General features: G+C 35.5%; 1 protein-coding gene across 1 annotated transcript; it reads left to right on the top strand.

The window, feature by feature from the left end:
* The first annotated feature begins 16319 nt into the window (after positions 1–16319).
* Positions 16320–18449, top strand: LOC133310882 (protein PAL OF QUIRKY-like). Its single transcript, XM_061511881.1, has 3 exons — positions 16320–16743; positions 16833–17741; positions 17864–18449. Exons 1-2 carry the CDS (start codon positions 16599–16601, stop codon positions 17291–17293), a joined length of 606 nt encoding a protein of 201 aa, XP_061367865.1. The 5' UTR covers positions 16320–16598; the 3' UTR covers positions 17294–17741; positions 17864–18449.
* The last annotated feature ends 2354 nt before the right edge of the window (positions 18450–20803 follow it).

Below are 20803 nucleotides of genomic sequence, written 5' to 3'. Positions count from 1 at the left end.
TACATGTGGAATAATAAATAATTTATTAAACAGTGTAGATTTTATAAAATAAAATATGGGAAGATTATATTTACAAAATTTTTGTTTACAAACTCTCATAAACTATATTATGTCTTATCAGTAAGACACTTTTGAATAAAGTCTTACAGGTAAGACATAGTATAATTTGTAAATTTATTAAAAAAAATATCAATGTAACTCTGGCTTTTTGACCCTTTTGCCCCTCATTAAATAATTAATAACCAATTTGCCCCTCCCCTAGAACTATCCACCATCCTGCCCCCATTTAGTCGATTAAGTTGAACTTTTAATCGACTAAATGAGCAAAACTCAGAAATCATGAAACGCGAATTTTAGTCGACTAAAAACTCACCGTAATCGACTACATTGTTTGCATTTTTAGTCGACTAAGCACATTATTTAGTCGACTAAATATCGCAGATCAGGTTTTTTAAAAATCCCCCCATTTTGCAAATGAGGTTATTTTCAAACCCTAATCGACTAAATCGCTCCATTTCGTCCCCTCTCTCCAACCAAGTCCGAATCTCAACCCTTGAAGGTGCAATTGAAGCATCCTTGGTTCACACTTGCGAAATCGACATTTAGGTAACGTATTCTGACTTGCATTTGGTTTTAAGTTTAGGTTTTTTTTTTGTTTTCTCCATGCATTTGATTTCTGTTTGCGGTTATGTGGATTTAGGTTAGGGGTTGGGTGCTAAGTTTGTTGTGAGGGTGAGGGTTAGGGTTGATGTGGTGCCTTAGGCTTAGGGTTAGGTAGTGGTAGGGTTAGGGTTAGGGTTAGGGTTAGGTAGGGTTAGGGTTTATGTTGCTGTTTTGTTTGGGTTGTAGTGTTAGGGCTAGGAATGGTTTTTTGTGATGTGCTAGGGTTAGGTTAGGGTTAGGGTTAGGGTTAGGGTTTCTGTTTTAGGGTTAGGGTTAGGGTTTCTGTTTTCGGTTTTATTTTAGGATTAGGTTTTGTTTTTTATATTGAATTTTAAATTTTTTTATATTGTTATTGTTCATTGATATTGTTTCCACTTGCATTGTAGGTACAGTTGTTCCCATGGCTGGCCATAGAAGATCGTCTAGCACTGGAAATGAGAGACGACAAAAGCTACGACAAGACCGTCCGTCTTCGTCAAGGCCACAAGAGGAAGAGCCCGCTGCTGTCGACCTCCCATTCGGATACTTGTTAACCGACCGATTTGTGGGGCCAAATCACTTGATACAGCCTTTTTTGAACAAGAAGGTTTTAACATTGTGAGGTGGTTGGAGGAATCACATCTTAGGACCTTGGCTAAACTGTCGTGTTCATATTCTGAGCTGCATGTACGAGCCTTCTACCATAACCTCAGCTACGTACAGGATGAGCTGAGGTCTAGGGTCTGCGGGGTGGAGATCATCATGACGGCTCCGGTATGGTTGGAGTTACTGGGGTATGACTTTGATTCTGCGTAGACTGTGGAATATGACGCAAATAGCGGGACCATACTTCCAGGATATACACGAGGTGATGTCGTGCAGGAGCAGAGAAGAGTCCGTGGGCAACACATTGCCTATACGGTGGGGTTGCTTACTGTGGAGTCCCGCATACTACACTATGTCATCACCCACATTCTGTTTCCGCGAGCGTTCAATTATTCTAGGGTGTTGGAGCATGACATTCCCATCATGTGGGCTATCCGACATGGTACCTCGGTGAACTGGAGGCACTACATCTGTTGGATGATGTATAAGGCCAAACACAAGGGTGCACTTCCATTTGCTTGTCTTGTTCAGAGGATATTGGAGCATTTTGATGTTCCCATGGGTAATGTGACCTTGAAGAAGACCACAGGGTATAATCATAAGTTTGGAAAACGTCTACTGGAGCAGTGCAAGATGACAAAGAACCCCCAAACAGGAGTGTGACAGTTCACAGGTGCGGCTGATGTTGAGGTTCCTGTTGTTGGTCCAGTTGTAGACATGGTTGAGCCCGAGGTGGAGGATGATGATGACGATGATGATGAGGGTGACCAGGAGGAGATAGCTGAGCCTGAGGGTGGGTTTTCATTGCGTGATGTCATGAAGGGCATAAACACCACGCTGAAGAAAATAGGAAAAATGGAGCTGAAACACAAAAAATGGAGGAAGAGTCACGTGCAGAAAGGAAATGAAAGATTTAGACATACACAGGGACGGTTCAAGGGTGTTGAAGATAGGCTTTCTCGTCTAGAGCTTGGACAAGGACAACAGATTGAGGATGTTGCAGGGCAGGGGGCTGATGTGTCAGATGAGGATGACGAGGAGACGGCGTCCGAGGAGGAGGAGGATTAGATTTAGGGTTTATGTTTTTATTATACGTTTGTAGTGTATGTTGTTTTGTAATTGACTTCGGTCTTCCTATTTGACATTTGTAGTTTATGTAATATTATGGTTATGAGCTGAACTATTTAATGTTCCCATCATGTTGTGAACCGTTTACGTAATTATTGTTGTTTTCTTGTTTACCAAATGAAGGAACATGGTTATTTTACATTCTTGTTTTCAATTTGTGTCTAATCACAGTCCAACGGGTCTAAAATGTCCAATGAAATTCAGAACAGGTGCTCATAATAGAGTTAAATGAAGAACGCAAGTTTCAGGTACCCTAAACCAAGATTTATGCAATACATGTACATTCATGGTTTATAACCTGTACAATACAATTTTGTACCTGAAAGTGTGTTCCCCAAGTCATTATATGCGTGTACATTGATATTCAATTGGTTCCGTGCCAAAAAAATGCGTGCAAAACAGAATGGGGTGTCAAATCCAGTTATTTAGTCGAGCAACCTGTACTGGTTTAGTCGACTAAACTGTGTAGTCGACTAAACCAGCACAGGTTGCTCGACTAAATAACTGGTTTTGACACCCCATTCTGTTTTGCACGCGTTTTTTTGGCACGGAACCGATCGAATATCAATGTACACGCATATAATGACTTGGGGAACACACTTTCAGGTACAAAATTGTATTGTACATGATTCGTATGCGATTGGGTACGTATTGCTTGAAACCGTTTGTTTACGCTCACCGAAACTTGGTGATTTCATTTTTTGGTAATATTAGTATTAGTTATGAGTTTCAATCTATCAATATGGACCAATGTTAGATAATGGACTTAGAAATGAAATGTCAAATTACATAATGAGTTATACAGTAACACAAAGTAACATCAAAATTCATAACAGAATTACATGAACTCTTACAAAAGACCTTAAATATATGCACAACATTGGTTCAGCTAGGATTAATCCTCATAGGACATGTACGTTTATTGTGACCAATTTGCTTGCAGGTGCTACATCTAGTTTGACTGCTTGTGGGTTGGGACTCAACCTAATCCATTTCATTCTGTATCCTTGAAGACTTCGGTCTACCTTGTGCACGAACCAAAGATGCATTTGGGATAATAGTTGGACCATCTATTTCTGGGATCAACAACTCATTTCCCATTGGAAACCAATGTGCAGCATAGACCTTCTCAATTTGTGTAATTGAGAACACAGGATCGACATAGTCATAGTGGTTCAATTTTTCAACCTTGCACACCGCTAGCACATGACTGCAAGGAAATCGTCTAGCTGTGAACCGTCCACATTGACATTTACGATTTAGCAAGTCAACCCTCATAATGTCGCCGGCATCATGCGTAGATTGATTGTAGGCATCCTCAACTTCAAACAACTGCAAGTCTCTATCAAAAACACGGACACGGAGACTGACAGTTAACTGATCATTCTTTTGTAAGAAGTCCTCAACCTTTTTTGCAATTCTCCAGCCTTTATCCTTTACTTTTTGGATCTTTTCACGCCTCTTGACAAAATACTCTACAAGTCTACTTTGCGTCATCTTGACCAATGTCGTTACTGGCAAATTACGTGCACCCCGTAGGACCTTATTGATACACTCAGATAGGTTAGTCGTCATATGACCAAACCTTCGGCCCTCCTCATCATAAGACCTGCACCATTTCTCTTTGGGAATCTGATTTATCCATGAGGCTACTTGTGGGTTACTGTCGACAAATTCTTGAAATCTTAAATCAAAGTGAATCTTCGAACACATGTAACCTGCAAAAAATGAACCCAAATTGCAATGAGTTATACATAAACAACATTACATACAACATGTACACATTCATGTAAATAGGTTACCTAGTTTCATCAGCGTTTTCTTCAGTTCCACGTCCCTAAACTTAGTGTTGAAGTTGCTTCCAATGTGACGAAGACAAAACACGTGATACGCAAATGGAGGCTGCCAACCGGCATTATCCTTCACAGCCTTGATGATGCTGGGGTGACGATCGGATATTAGACATATGCCATGCCTACGTGTGACATGGAAACGCATCTGGCTAAGAAACCACAACCAATCATCCAATCTCTCACCCGGTGGCACAATGGCAAACACAATAGGCAGAATGAATCCATCACCATCTTGTGACGTAGCAATCAAGAGGGTACCTTTGTATTTCCCGTACAGGTGCGTGCCATCAATTTGGATTATGGGTTTACAATATTTGAAAGCTTCAATGCACTGGTGAAAAGTCCAAAATACCCTGCGAAAGACAGCCTTATCGGTGTAGACACGTCGTTCGTCACAACACTGATCCGTATCAATCTTGAACACAGAACTAGGATTTATCTGTGTCATGTAGGTCAGCCAACCAGGTAAGATGGCATATGATTTTTCCCAGTCCCCAAACAACTTCACAATGGCCTTCATTTTAGCCTTCCAAGCCTTCCTATAAGATATGTTGTATCCATACAAACTTTGTACCCTCTCCTGAATAAGAACTGGTTTCGTGGATGGATCTTCTTTTAACATACCTATACAAAATTCGAAGTCAACACAGTCAATAAATATACCAAAAAATTAAACCATAAACAAAAATTATGTAATACATACTTATAATGGCTGCACATATTACATCAGAATCCAGCTGTCTATGGTCCCGAGTAAGGCCTTGGTTTAGGCAGGTGTGTTTTTTACCCCACTTACTAACAACCCAACTATTTCCATTCTTGGGCAACATAGCCCGCACGTACCAGGGACAACCATCATTATGGTGTCGACACTTCATCACAAATCTATGGTCATCACTTTTTGCCACCACAGCAGTACGATGAGACTTCATACAATATAATTTGACTGCATGTTGCATTTCAGATTTAGTTCGAAACTCCTGGTACAAATATAATGGATCCCCTAAATTCCAGCCACCGTGGATGTCATCGTCGCCATACAATATCTCTGTCTCATCATTAGGGTGAGCCCAATTAATGAACGAATAGTGTGGGCTGTCGTTCCAAAATGGCTCAATCTCAGAACCTACGTCCAAATTCAAACTTATCCGTCAGTACGAAAGAAAACACAAATATATATATATATGCAAAATTAAAACTTTAATTTACAATCTTACCACTGCTAACAGGGTCAACACGGAACGGTGGCATAACCTGGGAACTCAAGTTTCCTGAACTAGTATCAGCGTCAAAATTCCCCTCTACGTCCGTATCTGAGGTGTTACCCAGCGGAATAACACTCTCAGGTTCACCATCGTCTTCACTGTCCATATCCTCGTCATGCTCATCCTCATCCTCGTCTATTTCTCTCAGTGGTATCTGACTTAAGATAGTGCAGGTGCAGATAAACCGACCACTCTGTCTTCTTGACTTTGACTTCTTCCATGCACAGGTGCAGATGAAGATTGACGACAGTTTATTTCAACATATATCTCAATAAAGTTTTGAAATTTTCGGTCCACAATTGCATCTATGATACAGTCCACATCTTCATCGTGACATATATCATTACCAATGTAGAATATAGCATCCTTACCAACTGTAGACTCTACCCTGGCGATCATCCGTTGAACGCCATGGCTGCCGTGTAGCCCCAATTTTTGGTGAATCTTCCCTTTCAGCTCATTGTACGTAGTGCCCCGTTTGATTTTCAACATTTTCGTTTTTCCTTCAAATTAAACACCGTTGGGGCCTTCATAATGCTTTCCATCATAGTAAATCATGGTAACATACATGTTTGGACTTGAGCTCATCTTTAACACGAATTTTGGGGGTAGGAATCAGATTTTAGGGTTTTGGGTTCGGATTTGGGGGAAAACAATTGAGAAATAAAGGAAAATGACAATGATTTCACAATTACTATGCCTTAGAGGTGGTGGGATGAAATGGAAGGGTGATTGGAAGGTTCACAGCTGACAAACAAGAGAAAGAGACCAAGAGAGGAGTTTTGATTTCGAATATAATGAAAATGAGACCAAGAGAGGTCTGGATATAGGATTTTCCGTGATATTTAGTCGACTAAATAATGTGCTTAGTCGACTAAAAGTGCAAACAATGTAGTCGATTACGGTGAGTTTTTAGTCGACTAAAATTCGCGTTTCATGATTTCTGAGTTTTGTCCATTTAGTCGATTAAAAGTTCAACTTAATCGACTAAATGGGGGCAGGATGGTGGATAGTTTTGGGAGAGGGGCAAATTGGTTAATAATTACTTAATGAGGGGCAAAAGGGTCAAAAAACCATGTAACTCTCCTCAATAAAATATTAATAGTAAGGCACATCATAAGTCTGTTAATAAGTTAGTAACAATTGGCTCACAAAAAAGAGAGAGTTAACAACAGTTGAACTGACAGATTGATAAAATAATTATAATTTAATGATATAAGATAATAAGAATACTTTGAAGTTTATAGTAATAATTCACAACAACAAAATATAATTGAGTTTATAGTGATTATATATTATTTTTCAATAAAATTAGGTCCTTTCTACCATATAAAAATGTCCTACCATTTAAAAAAGTGGTTGAAGTGATGATATCTTACTCAAAGTATGTAATATTTTTAGAGCCTTGATTTGGAGAAAAATTTAACTGCTCCCAAAGCATTTTTTATTGGGTGGGGTGGAGCAGAGTGTAGAGAGAGAAAAAAAAGTAAAGAAGTATTATTCCTTACCACTAAAATCTCGATCCACTTTAAATTTTTCCCTTGATTTGACATGGTTACTGGGAGGTTATAGCAACTTACGGAAATGAGATGAATGTTGAAAATTATGAGATATCAATATATCATTTTTTTTGGATATTTGATATCAATATATCATTACCTAAAACTTTATGTAAGAATACAATTGGTATATTTAAAAATTGAATATTTTATAATGATTATTTGATAAATCATAAACACATACTCGGTATTAATATGAAAGATGTGACGACGGCCATCTCCTAGACATTTTCGTTTTAACAATTTTTCTCTATGAACCTTTTGGCCTAAAATTTTTTACAAGGAAAACAATAACACTTAGGGGACGTTTGGTAGAGGAGAACATTTTTTTTACCAGGGAAATGTAATTACTAGGCATATGGTGGGAAATGAAGTTTGGTAGGAAAATTAAAAAAAAGTTGTTTATTTGGCCAAAATTTTATCGGGGAAATTGGGAAGAATTTTATAATTCTATGTTTGGTTGAAGGTAAAATATAGGTGGCGAATATGAGGGGGGATATTTTGACTACCAAAAGTGTCTACTACCACCTTACTACCTATCAAATCACCATTGGATCAAGGAGAGAGAATGTTAAAAAGTTTTTGAAGAGAGAGAAAATGTTAATCCAATGGTGATTAGATAGGTAGTAAGGTGGTAGTGGAAACTTTTGGTAGTCCTCGGGAAATATTGTTAAATTACCACAACAACCCTTGACTAAATTAAAATGGGAAAATATGGTTTTAGTTTGCTATAGTTTTTCCAAACATCAAGGTCATTTTGGTCTCCTTGCTTGCAATCCTTTTTGGATTTCCCTATCTATCAGCCAATACCATATATTTTGGTCTCCTTGCTTGCAATCCTTTTTGAATTTCCCTATCTATCAGCAAATACCACCTTGTAGGTGGTATTATTCAACAATGTTTTTTACACACAAAAAGCAAATACTAGGCAAATGAGTTTCCTAGCAAATTTTTTTAAAACATGATACAAAACATGGACACCCAAAAATATCACTTCCATTTGCCTATCTATCCTTAACAAAATCTTCCACCAAACACACCCTAAATGCATATTGTATGAGTTTGTTGTGATTCATGATTCTGTTTGGACGTTGAAATTATGATTTTTGGTTTAGTAACAGAATTTGAGTATATTGTAAAGTTGATTCATGGTTCTGCTTGAAAGTTAAAAATTAATAGGCTAATGGATTAGGTCAGGCCATTTGTTTTTTTTATAAATGGGTCAAGCCAGGCTAACAGTTAGACTCGTACTAGGCTTGGCCCAGGCCAAATTGAAATTTTTTGGTGTAGGCTTGGGCTTTTCGGGACAAAGCTTGACCCAGCCCAGCCCACTTTCACCCCTAGACTCACGCCTAATTTGGGCGTGAATAAGTGCAATAGTAAATAGTTTCGAAACAACTATATATTCGTAATTATTTATTAAAATAGTAATATTTTAATTTTTTTCCTTCAAATTTGTGATTAATTTAAAAATAAATTTTTATATTCAGAAAAATTAAAAATGAATTGACTTCCTTTTAATCTTTTTTAATACTGTTAGTAACAAATAAAGTTATAAACTCAAATTACTAAAATTATTTTTAAATCAGTTGAGTTTGATTAAGGTTTTACATATAAACCATTAAAATTAGAAGAAGAAAATTATATCATATCATTTCCTGAATAATTGTTTTACATTACGCTTTTGATGTTCTATAATCAAATGAAATTTGATCACATAGGAAACTCTTTTTTTTTTTTGTACGAGAAAATTTGATTCTCTAGTAATGATTTAGATTGCAAGAACAAATCCTCATGTACTTCTGAAATACAATGCCTCGGCAAGGAAACTTAGGCAAATGACCTAAGCCTCAAAATTTAAAGTTTTTACGACTTGCAACATTGTTTAACTCATCTTTAAATTTTGTAAATAATGATATAAATTATTTTGTAATAGGAAGTCTAGATTTTGACTTTTGTAATTAATCTGTAATAGCTAGCTCATTTTTAACTTTCTAAATAGTGTAAAATAGGAGGTTTAGAATTTCTTAAGGATTCATTTCTCATTTTACATGAGAAAATTTTCTTATACTACACATACACAAAACATAAGTGGGATTCACAAAAAGATGAGAAGGAAAAAAAATCAAGATGAAACTCACTCATGTATTCTGTGCATAGTATGAGAAAATTTTCTCATGTAAAATGAGAAAATTATTTTCCTTTATTTAAAGCCCAAAAAGGATTGCGCGGTTCTTTTGATAATATTCAAATTAGTGTCCAAGTGTTGGAACAGTGACCAAAGTGCCACTGTTGGCAAAAAAAATTACCAAACTGCCACGCCAACAGTAAATTTTGCCAAAATGCCACATGACATATTTTGCTACACTATGTAGCGAAATATGTGTGCAAGTAATTCGCTACACAGTGTAACGAAATATGCCACGTGGCATTTTGGCAAAATTTACTGTTTGCGTGGCAGTCTGGTAATTTTTTTGCCAACAGTGACAAAATGATCACTGTTCCCAAGTGTCCATTGTTATAAATATTAAGAGTGCTTTACTTTTGGTATTACCTGAATGTAAAAAATGCTAAGAGTTCTTAACTCATAATATTGCCCATTATGTTAGGAATATTAAGAATTCTTAATTATTGGTATTTACATTAGATTTTTGGTGTGACCCAACTAATAATAATTGGGATGTTTTTAATTTCAAGCGTTGATCCGATGAGTATACTAAATTAAAGTGATGAAATATATATATATATATATAGGGCTTATCATTTCTTAAATTGTTTGAGATAATTTTATCTCTAGCCACTAAATTATAACCGTACAAAGATGGATCAATGGTGATAAAAGATGAGAAAAAAAGAGAATCATAACCATTCAAAGATGAACCATTTAATATAAGGAAATAAATAAAAAATGACTTGCTTAAGTAATATTTTTTTCATATATATATATATATATATATGTATATGGACATGATATTTTAATACTAGTGTAAGAATAAGAAGTCTTACACAAAATTGATTTGCTTGCATCTAACGACTCAAATATCTAATAAATTAGAACCGTTAGATATAAATTGGATCAATGATCAAGATTGAGAATCTAACTTACACTGGTGCAAAATGATCATGATATATATATATATATATATATATATATATATATATATATATATATATATATATCATGATCATTTTACACCAGTATAAGTTACACTCTCAATCTTGATCGTTGATCCCACTTATATCTAAGGGCTCTAATTTTTTAGTTATGTGAGCCATTGGAAACAAGTGGATCAATGTTAAAGATTGAGTGTAAGACTTCTAACTCTTATACTGGTGTAAAATGATCTTGGCCCTATATTTTTTTCTATTCCTTCTCTTCACATGGGTCCCACATATTTTTATATGTGTATGAGATAATTTTATCTCTTACAATATGAGAACCATTCATCTCATATATATATATATATATATATATATATATATATATATATATGATTGGTCGTTTTTCCCTTTTACCTAAGTCATTTTCAAAAGCAAAATGCTCAAACTAAATAGGTAAAATCATTTCTGCAGCCGCTTTACGTACAACAACGACATATGTACGGTTATGATTCCCCACATTTAATGCTTTTATCCTTTGTATGGTTATGATTCATCGCATTTAATGTTTTCAAATTTATATATATGGCAAATATTTGATTGCTGCACGTACAACAGCTGCAGAAATGTAAACTCCAACTAAATAACATATATTTCATCAGATTCAACAAACAAATCCATACTATGTAAATTAAAATAACTACATGAATCCAACAAACATATAATAATGCTTGTAGTAAGTATAACCACTCCCAAAAACTTTTTAATATATTTATATACACAATCTAACATGTTGAGATGTTGGTTCCTCCTATATAAGAAATAAAATCATATTTCGATTAAAATATAATCAAATATAATTAAATAATAAATAATTGCAATTGATTAAATTTATATATATTTTTCTTCAAGGCATACTTACTCTATTTTATTTTATTTAAAATAAATAGTACAATATAGGCCGGCCTGTAGGCTTATAGGTCAGACCTTGTGAAAGTGGGCATACGACCTTTTTATTAAACAAACTTTTTCAAAGCTCAAGCCTGACCTATTTTACAAAATATACTAGGTCAGGTCTGGCCTGATGTAGGCTGAGTCGTAGGCCCCTGTAGGCCGGCCCGAACTAGTTTCACCCCTAGGCGTGACCATTCACGCCTAAGTTAGGCGTGACTCCCAAGGCATTCATGCCTAATTTAGGCGTGACTTGTCTGGTGTTGACACGTGGCACAAAAAAAATCAACTTATGAAACATTAAACTTTGGAAAGCCATAACTTTTGACTCGGGTATCTGAATCAGGTACATTTTTTTTGATTCCACATAAATTTTCGAGATCTATGCAATGACATCTCATTTGATATATTTTATCTCTCACAAACACAATTCAAATTTGAAATAATGGTAATATAAGAGTGTTTAAACTCAGAAGCCTTCGAGTTCTGGATTTGTGATTTAATATAAAATAATGAATAAAGATTTGATTTGTGATTTAAATTAAAAAAAATCAAATTTTTTAACTTTTAATATAAAAAATAAACAAAGATTTGTTTTGTGATTTAAATTAAAAAAAATAAAAAATTATTATTAATAAGGAAAACAAAATAAAGATTTGATTTGTAATTTAAACTCAAAAATCAATTTGAAAAATCTGTATTAATAAAGAAAATAATTAAATAAATATTCTAAATCTCTTAAGAAGAAGTATTTTACTATTAAAAATCATTCATAGGCTATAAGCTTCCAATGAAACCATTATTTCAAATTTGAACCATTTTGTGAGAGATAAAATATATCAAATGAGATGTCATTATGTAGATCTTGAAAAGTTATGTGGAATCAAAAAAAGAATTTCCTGATTCGGATACCCGAGTCAAAAGTTATGGCCTTATGAAATTTTACGATTAAACTGTTAATTTTTTGTGCCACATGTCAACATCAGACGAGTCACATCAAATTTAGGCGTGAATGCCTTGGGAGTCACGCCTAAGGCTGTGCATGGGTCAGGTCGGGTCAGGTATTTGTCCGACTCAACCCAACTTGATTTTTATAGGTCAGTTATTTTGACCCGACCCGCTTTAATTTGATCCAAGTCAGGTTTGACTTGGTTTGGATTTTGTTGAACTAGTTCAGAACCGGGTCGGATCTGACCTGACTTGGTTTTTGAAGTGGGTCAAATCTGACCTGACCCGTTTTTGACATGGTTTCCTCACAAAATTTCATCGAAATTTGTAAGTTGCAAACGACGAAAATTTCGTCACAAAATTATTTTTTCGTCGGAATACTTTTTGTCGAAAAGCGACGAAATTTTTTCTCTAATGAAAATTTTTACAAAACTAAATTTTCTATCGAAATTTAGTTTCCGTCAAAAGTTTTGACGAAAATGATTTCTTCCATCAAATATTTTAAACGAAAAAAGAATTCAGTCAAAATTTTTGACGGAATGTTTTTCGTTCAAAATTTCGATGGGAATGTGTTCTCACAAAAATTTTGACGGAAATTGTTTCGAGGGAAATGTTTCATCCAAAACTTTCGACGAAATTTAGATTCTCTAAAGAATTTTGACATAATATTTTTTTCGTCAAAATTTTGTATCGAAATATTTTACTAATTTTTTTATACAGAAATTATTTTCGTTGAAAATTTTGATGGAAATATTTTTTATCAAAAAACTTGACGAAAATATTTAGTTAAAAATTTTCGACGGAAATGTGTTTCGCTAAAAATTTTGACGAATTTTTTTTTTGTCAAAAAGTTTAACGAAAATTTTTTCGCTGAAATTTGAAATCTGTAAAGAATTTTGATGAAATTTTTTTCCATCAAATTCTTTTGATGGAAATGTTTTTCGTCGAAATTTTCGATGGAAATTGTTTTAAGAGAAATGTTTTATTCGAAACTTTCGAAGAAATTTAGATTCTCTAAAGAATTTTGACAGAATATTTTTTTCGTCAAAATTTTTTTTCGAAATATTTTTTTTCAAAAATTTTTACGAAATTTTTTACAGAAATATTTTCCGTTGAAAATTTTGATGGAAATATTTTTTATTAAAAAACTTGACGAAAATTTTCGATATAAATGTGTTTTGCTAAAAATTTCGACGAAAGTTTTTTTTGTCAAAAAGTTTAACGAAAATGTTTCCGTTGAAAACTTTCACCGAAATTTGAAATATGTACAGAATTTTGATGAAATTTTTTTTCGTCAAAAAATTTCGATGAAAATGTGTTTCGTCAAATTTTTTGATGAATATATTTTTTTGTGAAATATTTTGAAGAAATATAGTTTCCGTAAAAAAATTTGACAAAAAAAATATTCCGTCAAATTTTTTTTACTGAAATATTTTTAATCACAAATTTTGATGAAAATATTTTTCGTTAAAAAATTTTGCAAAATGTTTTTATGAAATATTTTTCGTAAAATTTTTTGACGTAATTGTTTTACGTTAAAAATTTTCTTTTAATGTAATTGTAATTTTTTTTCTTTTTTTTCACACAATGCGTATGTGTCAAGTTTTGGGTTAATATTAAAACAAGTCAGGTCTAAAACTGACTCAAATAAAAGTGGGTCAGTATTTAAACCAGTTCAAAAAATATAGGTATTTATGGGTCAGGTCAAGGTCGGATCAAGGGTAGGGCAAGTGAATCAATTTTTTTGCACACCCCTAGTCACACCTAATATAGGCATGAATGGTCACGCCCAAATGAGTGCAATATATTCGTAATTAGGTTCAAAACAACAATTTATTCGTAATTATTTATTAAAAAAGCAATATTTTAACCTTTTTTGCCCAAATTTGAATTTGAATTATTTAAGTTTATAATGTAAAAATATCTTAATAAATATTTTATTTTCATTGATCTGCCTTTGACCGAACTGAAAATATTAATTAATTAAGTTATACGCTTAAACACTATTAACTACAATTGAGAAGGAAATTAAAATATAACCTGGTGCTTGTTCTTAATGGGTCATATATCTTTTTCAAAGATTGTATGGGAAGAAAACACGGGATAGGATATTGTGACACTCAAGTTATGTTACACCCATGTGACACCCAGTCAATCTCACTGTTAGATCACTTATGTTGATCCAACGGTTATATTTATTTCCATCTTTGTATGGTCATGATTTTCCAAATTTAAAGTGAAAACATTAAATATGGGAAATCATAACCATACAAAGGTAGAAATAAATATAAAATATTAAATTTGGGAAATCATGACCATACAAATATGAAAATAAATATAACCGTTGGATCAACATAAGCGATCTAACGGTGAGATTGACTGAGTGTCACATGGGTGTAACATAACTTGGGTGTCACAATATCCTATCCCAGAAAACACACCCTATAAATTCCCATTATCTTTTTTCAAAAAGCAAATATAATGTGGTGCTTATTCGTAACAGTTATATATCATGTAACGAATTTTAAGCAGCATGATACACATATTTTTTGATATGGACTCTTTCCCAACCTGACCAGCAGAATATTTGCCGAACATGATATCTTTATTGAGAATCTGTCGTTAGTCATAGGTTTTCTGGTATTTGCGGTCACAATTAAATGTTGGTTGTGTTTTCAAATCCACAAGAAAGCGTAGAAAATAAAGAATGGAAGGGGCTGAAATTAAAAGAGAAAGTTTTAGCATGATTGCTATTTCTGGTTTCCTATGTTATCCCAAAATTAACCTAAATTGATATAATTTTGGCTAAAATCTTCACATAATCTTCTGTTACGATTAGTTATTGATAGGTGTACTGTATTTGAAATTTTCGGACGCAACGCAGAGCCTAAATAAAAGCTTTACTTTTTGAGCTAAAAATCATAACATTTTGTGAAATTTAATTTTTTTTAATATGTATTAATATAATTAAAAATTTATTTATCAAATTCATGTATAAATTGTAATATTATTATATTCATTTTTTTTAAATCACGTATAAATTGATACATTTAAATATCAATATTTTATTTTTCATATAAATTACCGTTTATTACTATTATTTTGAATTCAATAAATGAATACGACAAATTCACCAGTGAATGATGGTGGATATGATGTAGATACAATTCAATCGGAGCATAGAAAATGAAACTACAACTGTATTTTAAGATGTGATATGTTATTCTACATATATTTTTTGTGTGCCTATTTTTGGTTATTACTTTCTAATATTATTATATTAGAATTTTAATTATTTTATTAAAATTTTAATTTAATGATATTGGAGAATGATAAACAAAATATGCTGAAAGAAAAAAATAACATATCCCTTTAAGATGACATTTATAATCAAATAGATTGGGGTAAAAATTCTAAATAATAGCAAGCAGAAGGAGTAAGCATTAATTTTGTTCAAATTCCCCTATTTGGCAATTGGCGTTGCCATTCTGATTGCTAGAAACGTCGTGGGCCACGAAGTGTGGCTTATCACTATGCCGAAACGGGTCACCCATCCCCACTTCATTGCCTACTTTTCCATCTTTTCAACTCTTAGCTTTACTTTTTCTTCTTTCTTTCTTTTTTCATTTTTATTTTTATTTTTATTTTCTTTTGAGTGAACTTAGGTTTTCCTTCCCAGAAAGTAAGGAGAAAAGAATATCCGCATATGTGGAAATAGTCCAAATTGACCGTAACTAACGTGAATGAATTAAAATTTTATATTATTTCTTCACATGAAAAGTCTGTTTTTTTTTATAAATATTAAATAAATAATATTTTCTACTTTCATGCATAAAATAATAAAAATGATATTTCTCTCTTCCATTATTTTTATTGAGTATTTCTTAATGACATAATTTTATATAATTTAAAAAAATAAATACTAAATTCTTTTTATAAATATTAAATAAATAATATTTTATCGAAATTTATGCACGACAAAATAATTTTTTTTTCTTTCTCCACTCAAAAAAAGTCCGAGTCGGTTTTCATTTTAATTTTTCTTTCTTTCTTTTTTAATAATTATTATCAGTTATTATTAAGAAAAGCAAGTATTACCCAGTGGGTGCAACTCAGTTGGTAACTTGGCGCTGAGGTAGTGAGGTTGGATATGTGTTTAATTCCCGCTGAATGCATTCTTGGGAAGGAGGCTGAACCTTTAGCCATCACTGTTCCCCCGCACTCCGGATTAGTCCCATAGCTAGCTCAAAGAGTCGAAGCTCGTGGGAATACCGGAGAAACCAACTCGTCTCAAAGAAATAATTAGTGTCAGGTAACTCCAAAAAAAAGAAAAAGAAAAAAAAAGCAAGTATTAGCGCGTGGGCCTGGACTCCGAGTTCGGCCTATAAATGCACCCCAAAATCACTGCCCAGAGTTTTCAAGCCCTAACCCTACAACGCCGGAGGAACATTGAGTTCCAATTTCCTCTCTCAGTCTTCCTTCTCTAGAATCTTCCAACCTTGTGGTCTTTCCATACAACTCGCCCAACTCACTGAGTAGAACGAGTCATGGAATCCAAACCCGGCCACAACACTATCAAACTCCTCTGTAGCTACGGCGGCAAGATCCTCCCTCGCGCCACTGACGGTGAACTCCGTTACGTCGGCGGCCACACCAGAGTACTCACCGTCGATCGTTCCGTTTCCTTTTCAGGTTCGCTCCTTCGCTTTGTTCTCACTCTCGAATTTCTGACTCTACGTCTCTCTCGTTTTTTTCGTTGACTGATTCGTCATGTTTTGCAGAATTGATGGTGAAACTTGGTGAATTGAGCGGTTCGTCTGTGACCTTGAGGTGTCAGTTACCCAAGGGAGACTTGGAGACCTTGATCTCCGTCACCAGCGACGCAGATTTGGCCAACATAATCGAAGAATACGATCGTGCCTCGTCGAAATTAGCTCATCCGTTGAAGATTAGAGCCATTCTTTCGCCGCCGAAATCGCTCAAGAAGGTGTCTCCTACTCCATCGTCGGCTTCGTCCTGCGCCAGTCACTCTCCGTCCAGATCTCCCCACACCTCCGCTGAATCGCTGCCGTACGCGGTGGCGTATCGCGTCGGTCGCCACCGTCGCTCACCGCCGGCGACGGTTGTGTATCCGATCGATGTCCGTAATGGCTCAGCGAAAGCTTGTTGCTACACGGGCCAGTTCAAGGGAAACTCTAGGTTCCTGTATTGTGAACCTCACTGCAACAATTACTGCCATTGAAGCGAACCCGTATATATATACCCTAAATACAAGGGGGAAAAATTTGCAAATACGAAGCTGACTCAAAATATGATGATGAAAAATACAAAAGGACCCAAAGAACATTAAAAAAATTGGAGAGATGAGCGGACTTTGAAATACGATGGTTTTACTATTTTTTTGATTTTGATAAATTTTGGGTTGTGGACTTGTGGTTGAGGTTCTTAATTTTTAATTGAGCCTGAATTTCTTGTTGGACATGGTTTCTGCCTGGGACTCTCTCTTTTTAACCGTTAGGGTTCCGTTAAACGCCATCTGATACGGACAATTCTTTGTGACGTGTCATTTGCGTGCTGCTTTTGGTGGTTTTGATTCCGTTCACGTAAGTCATGCGTCGTTTCTTGAGTTAATTGTTACACCTGGCAGTCGTTCGACATTCTTGTGACTCGATTATATGATTACTAAGCGGGTAAGTATGCTTCCGTTAAAATAGTTGGTCAAATTAATGGAATTTATTCTTGTTGATTTGTATAATTATTATACTAATCTTTTTTGTGACCTGGTGGTTGTAATATTCTTCCCAATTTGCAGGTCAATAAAAGGGAGATGGAGACATTGTACCTTGAGGCGTGGGATTTGGGGAAGAGGACAAAACTTTTGAACCTTCTTGACACTTCGGAGGGCAATGCTAAGTGGATTAAGGAACTTGAATTTATTATGAAAGAATTAAAGATACGTGACATAAATGTGGATACCAGCTAAGAAGGAGAACGAGAACGAGAACGAGATTACGGTAAACTTAAAAATTGAATTAAAAAATAGGTTTAGTTTCAAACACTTCTCCTATTTTCAAACACTTCTCCTAAAAAACGGAAGTTTAATGGGAGTGGACTTCTCCTAAAAAACGGAAGTTTAATGGGAGTGGATTTTCTCATGTGCTAATTAACATACTTATGTGATGTGGGGCAATTATAACCATATATGAGTAAGTTAATGGTGATAAAGGAGGAGAGAAAAAAATATAAGGATAAAAAATTATACAATTATTACTGTTGATTTAATTATTAATGGTTTAGGTTCTTTCATATGACATAATTATGTTAAATTACACACGAGAGTATCCATTTTTGTATGTAACTAATGACCAAAACGGATAGCCGCTGGTGGAGCACGTGGGGTAGTTAGTTAATTGACAATGTCACATTATTTAAGGCATATTTTTTGGCAGCTTTATGGTGGGTTCAACAGTTTCCTATTTTATGCATATTGGGATGAAGTTTGAAAGAAAAAATATGCATATTGGGATGAAGTTTGAAAGAAAAAATCAGCCCGACAATTGGAACGCCGGAGGAGATGAGATCCAAATTCAACTAAAGTGCACATGGATAACAATTTAAATATACAAAGCAAAGTCCCGATAATCAAAGGAGGGTGGCTATAGAATCTACATGGCAAGTGGAATTTGGGCACATAAAAATTTGGTTGAGGACTAATTCAAAACTTAATTATAATACATATATTTTGGTAAGCACAAGGGACTAGAAACCCCCAAGAAGAAAAGATTACACAGAAATATCAGAAGTAGACGAAACTAAATTACTACAATCAGTCTCAAATAGTTGCACCAGTTCCTTAGGACGGTGCATGAATACTTGGAGATCAGGAGCTCCTCTGGGTGCAGTCTTTGTGAGCCAATCTGCGCAAGCATTGTTTTCTCTGTTGATACAGTTAAACTTGACCTCCTAATCTCTTCTAACCCACCCTTTAATTCTACGCACCATATGACTGTCATTTGGTTCGTTTGAGAGACTACGTAGAACATTAAAGTTATCCAAAGCATCTCCTTCAATGATTAGCTTTATAAATCCCATATTCCAAGATAGTTTCAACCCAATGAGGATCCCCCAGAATTCAGTTAAGAAAGGTTCACACCGCCCTATATAATAGATGAAACCTCCAAGCCACATTCTTTTGTCGTTCCTGAATAATCCTCCGCAACCAGTCATCATGGAATTGTTGTTAACAACTCCATCTATATTGAGTTTGACCCAAAAGTTAAGGGGGAGTATACCACCTTGACATCCCAGAGAAAGGTGCGTAGCCAAATGGGCAGAGTAGCCAAATGCCAGATGCCCAGGGGCAGCCCTTTAAAACATGAATGGTAGATTCATGCTCCATTCCACATCTGTCACAAAGCAGGTCAACCTCCACCTTTCTTTTCCCATTTCACTCGTCTTGCATAAAAAAAAATCACTTAAATCCACATCTTAAAGGGAGCCCGCGATAAAAATGCCTCCTCTATGAGATCTCGGTGCTACTGCCCAGCCCCACCTTCATTTGATTCGAATTACGATTACTCGACTTTTTTTTTCCTAAGCTAAGATCTAGGGGAGAGGAGTGAAGCCACTCGACTGTAAGGAGAGGAGTGAAGCTTGCGTAGTATACCTTTTCCCAGAAATTCCAGGCTCGTATTAATAACCAGTATAACCCCAGACCTTTTGAGCAAGCGCTATGGAGATAGCGAATGCTAGCGTTAGCCCATCCATCCACATTGCAAGAGCTCTGGGTGTTCTTTCCATTGGGTTTACTAGCTGCCTGACTTCTGCGGAAGAACTTGCCGGTTCCCCGATTTGCGTTGCCTCCGCCAACTGCTGTAACTCAGGGATGCTTGGGGGTGTCTGTGCTAGACAGTCCCACCATATCGCGCACCCAAGATATAGCGCTGGTAAGATTAAGCTGAGAACTTTTGTGACGTGCTGCCCTTGCCCCGACCCTGCCTGAGTGCTCTGTTGCCCCAGGTGTACCTGTAGCTCTCTGGTCTTGACCCACGGCCTAGGAGCTTTTTCTCTCGTAATGCCCCGTAGGCCTCTCTCGGGTGACCTAAGCATTTGGTACTTCGATCTTTTATTAGGTTGGCACCAGGTAAATAAGGGGCTCAAGAATCCATTCCCGCCGGCATCTTAGTATATGCCATTCCTTCCGTTCCTAGGAAATTCGACCTGAGGCCAAGAATCTGTATATGAAAAATCACTAGATGACAATCGAAGTCCCTCTTTCTTTATTCAAAAAGGCTTTTCGCCCTCCACTTTGTGCCTTGAGGCTGGCTTTGAGGAAGAAAAGCAGCTGTCAACTCCAAAACCTCTGGGTCGGATCCTGCCCCACGTGGTCCTCACTTCAGGTCCCACATTTCTCTTCCTTTGTTTGATTTCCCTCAAATCTCTTGCCCCTTCTAGGTCAGGTTCGTATTCAAACCTTCTTTCCAAATCAGTCCTTGTTCATTTCATTCGTGGTTTGGCACAATGGTCTAATCTGGAGGAGGGAAGTTGGATGTTTTTCTCTATTTATCATCACTACGGGCCATATGGCCAGATCGACGTTGTAAGAATAATAGTAGTTTTAAGGGCCTGCCCCTTTTCAAAGGATGAATGCCCCACCCATGTGATATCTGCTAAAGGCTTCGTCAGTGAGGTGATAATTTAAGCCCTATCTCTCCTTCGGGGTTCAACCTCCTTAAGCGGTCAGCGGGCATAA

This window comes from Gastrolobium bilobum, unplaced genomic scaffold (assembly GCF_033153095.1).
Source record: "Gastrolobium bilobum isolate Gb01-03AN ecotype WA unplaced genomic scaffold, APGP_CSIRO_Gbil_v1 utg68726, whole genome shotgun sequence".
Classification (NCBI taxonomy): domain Eukaryota; kingdom Viridiplantae; phylum Streptophyta; class Magnoliopsida; order Fabales; family Fabaceae; genus Gastrolobium; species Gastrolobium bilobum.
The sequence above is the reverse complement of the archived record's forward strand: the minus strand, read 5'-3'. Positions and strand labels throughout refer to the sequence as shown.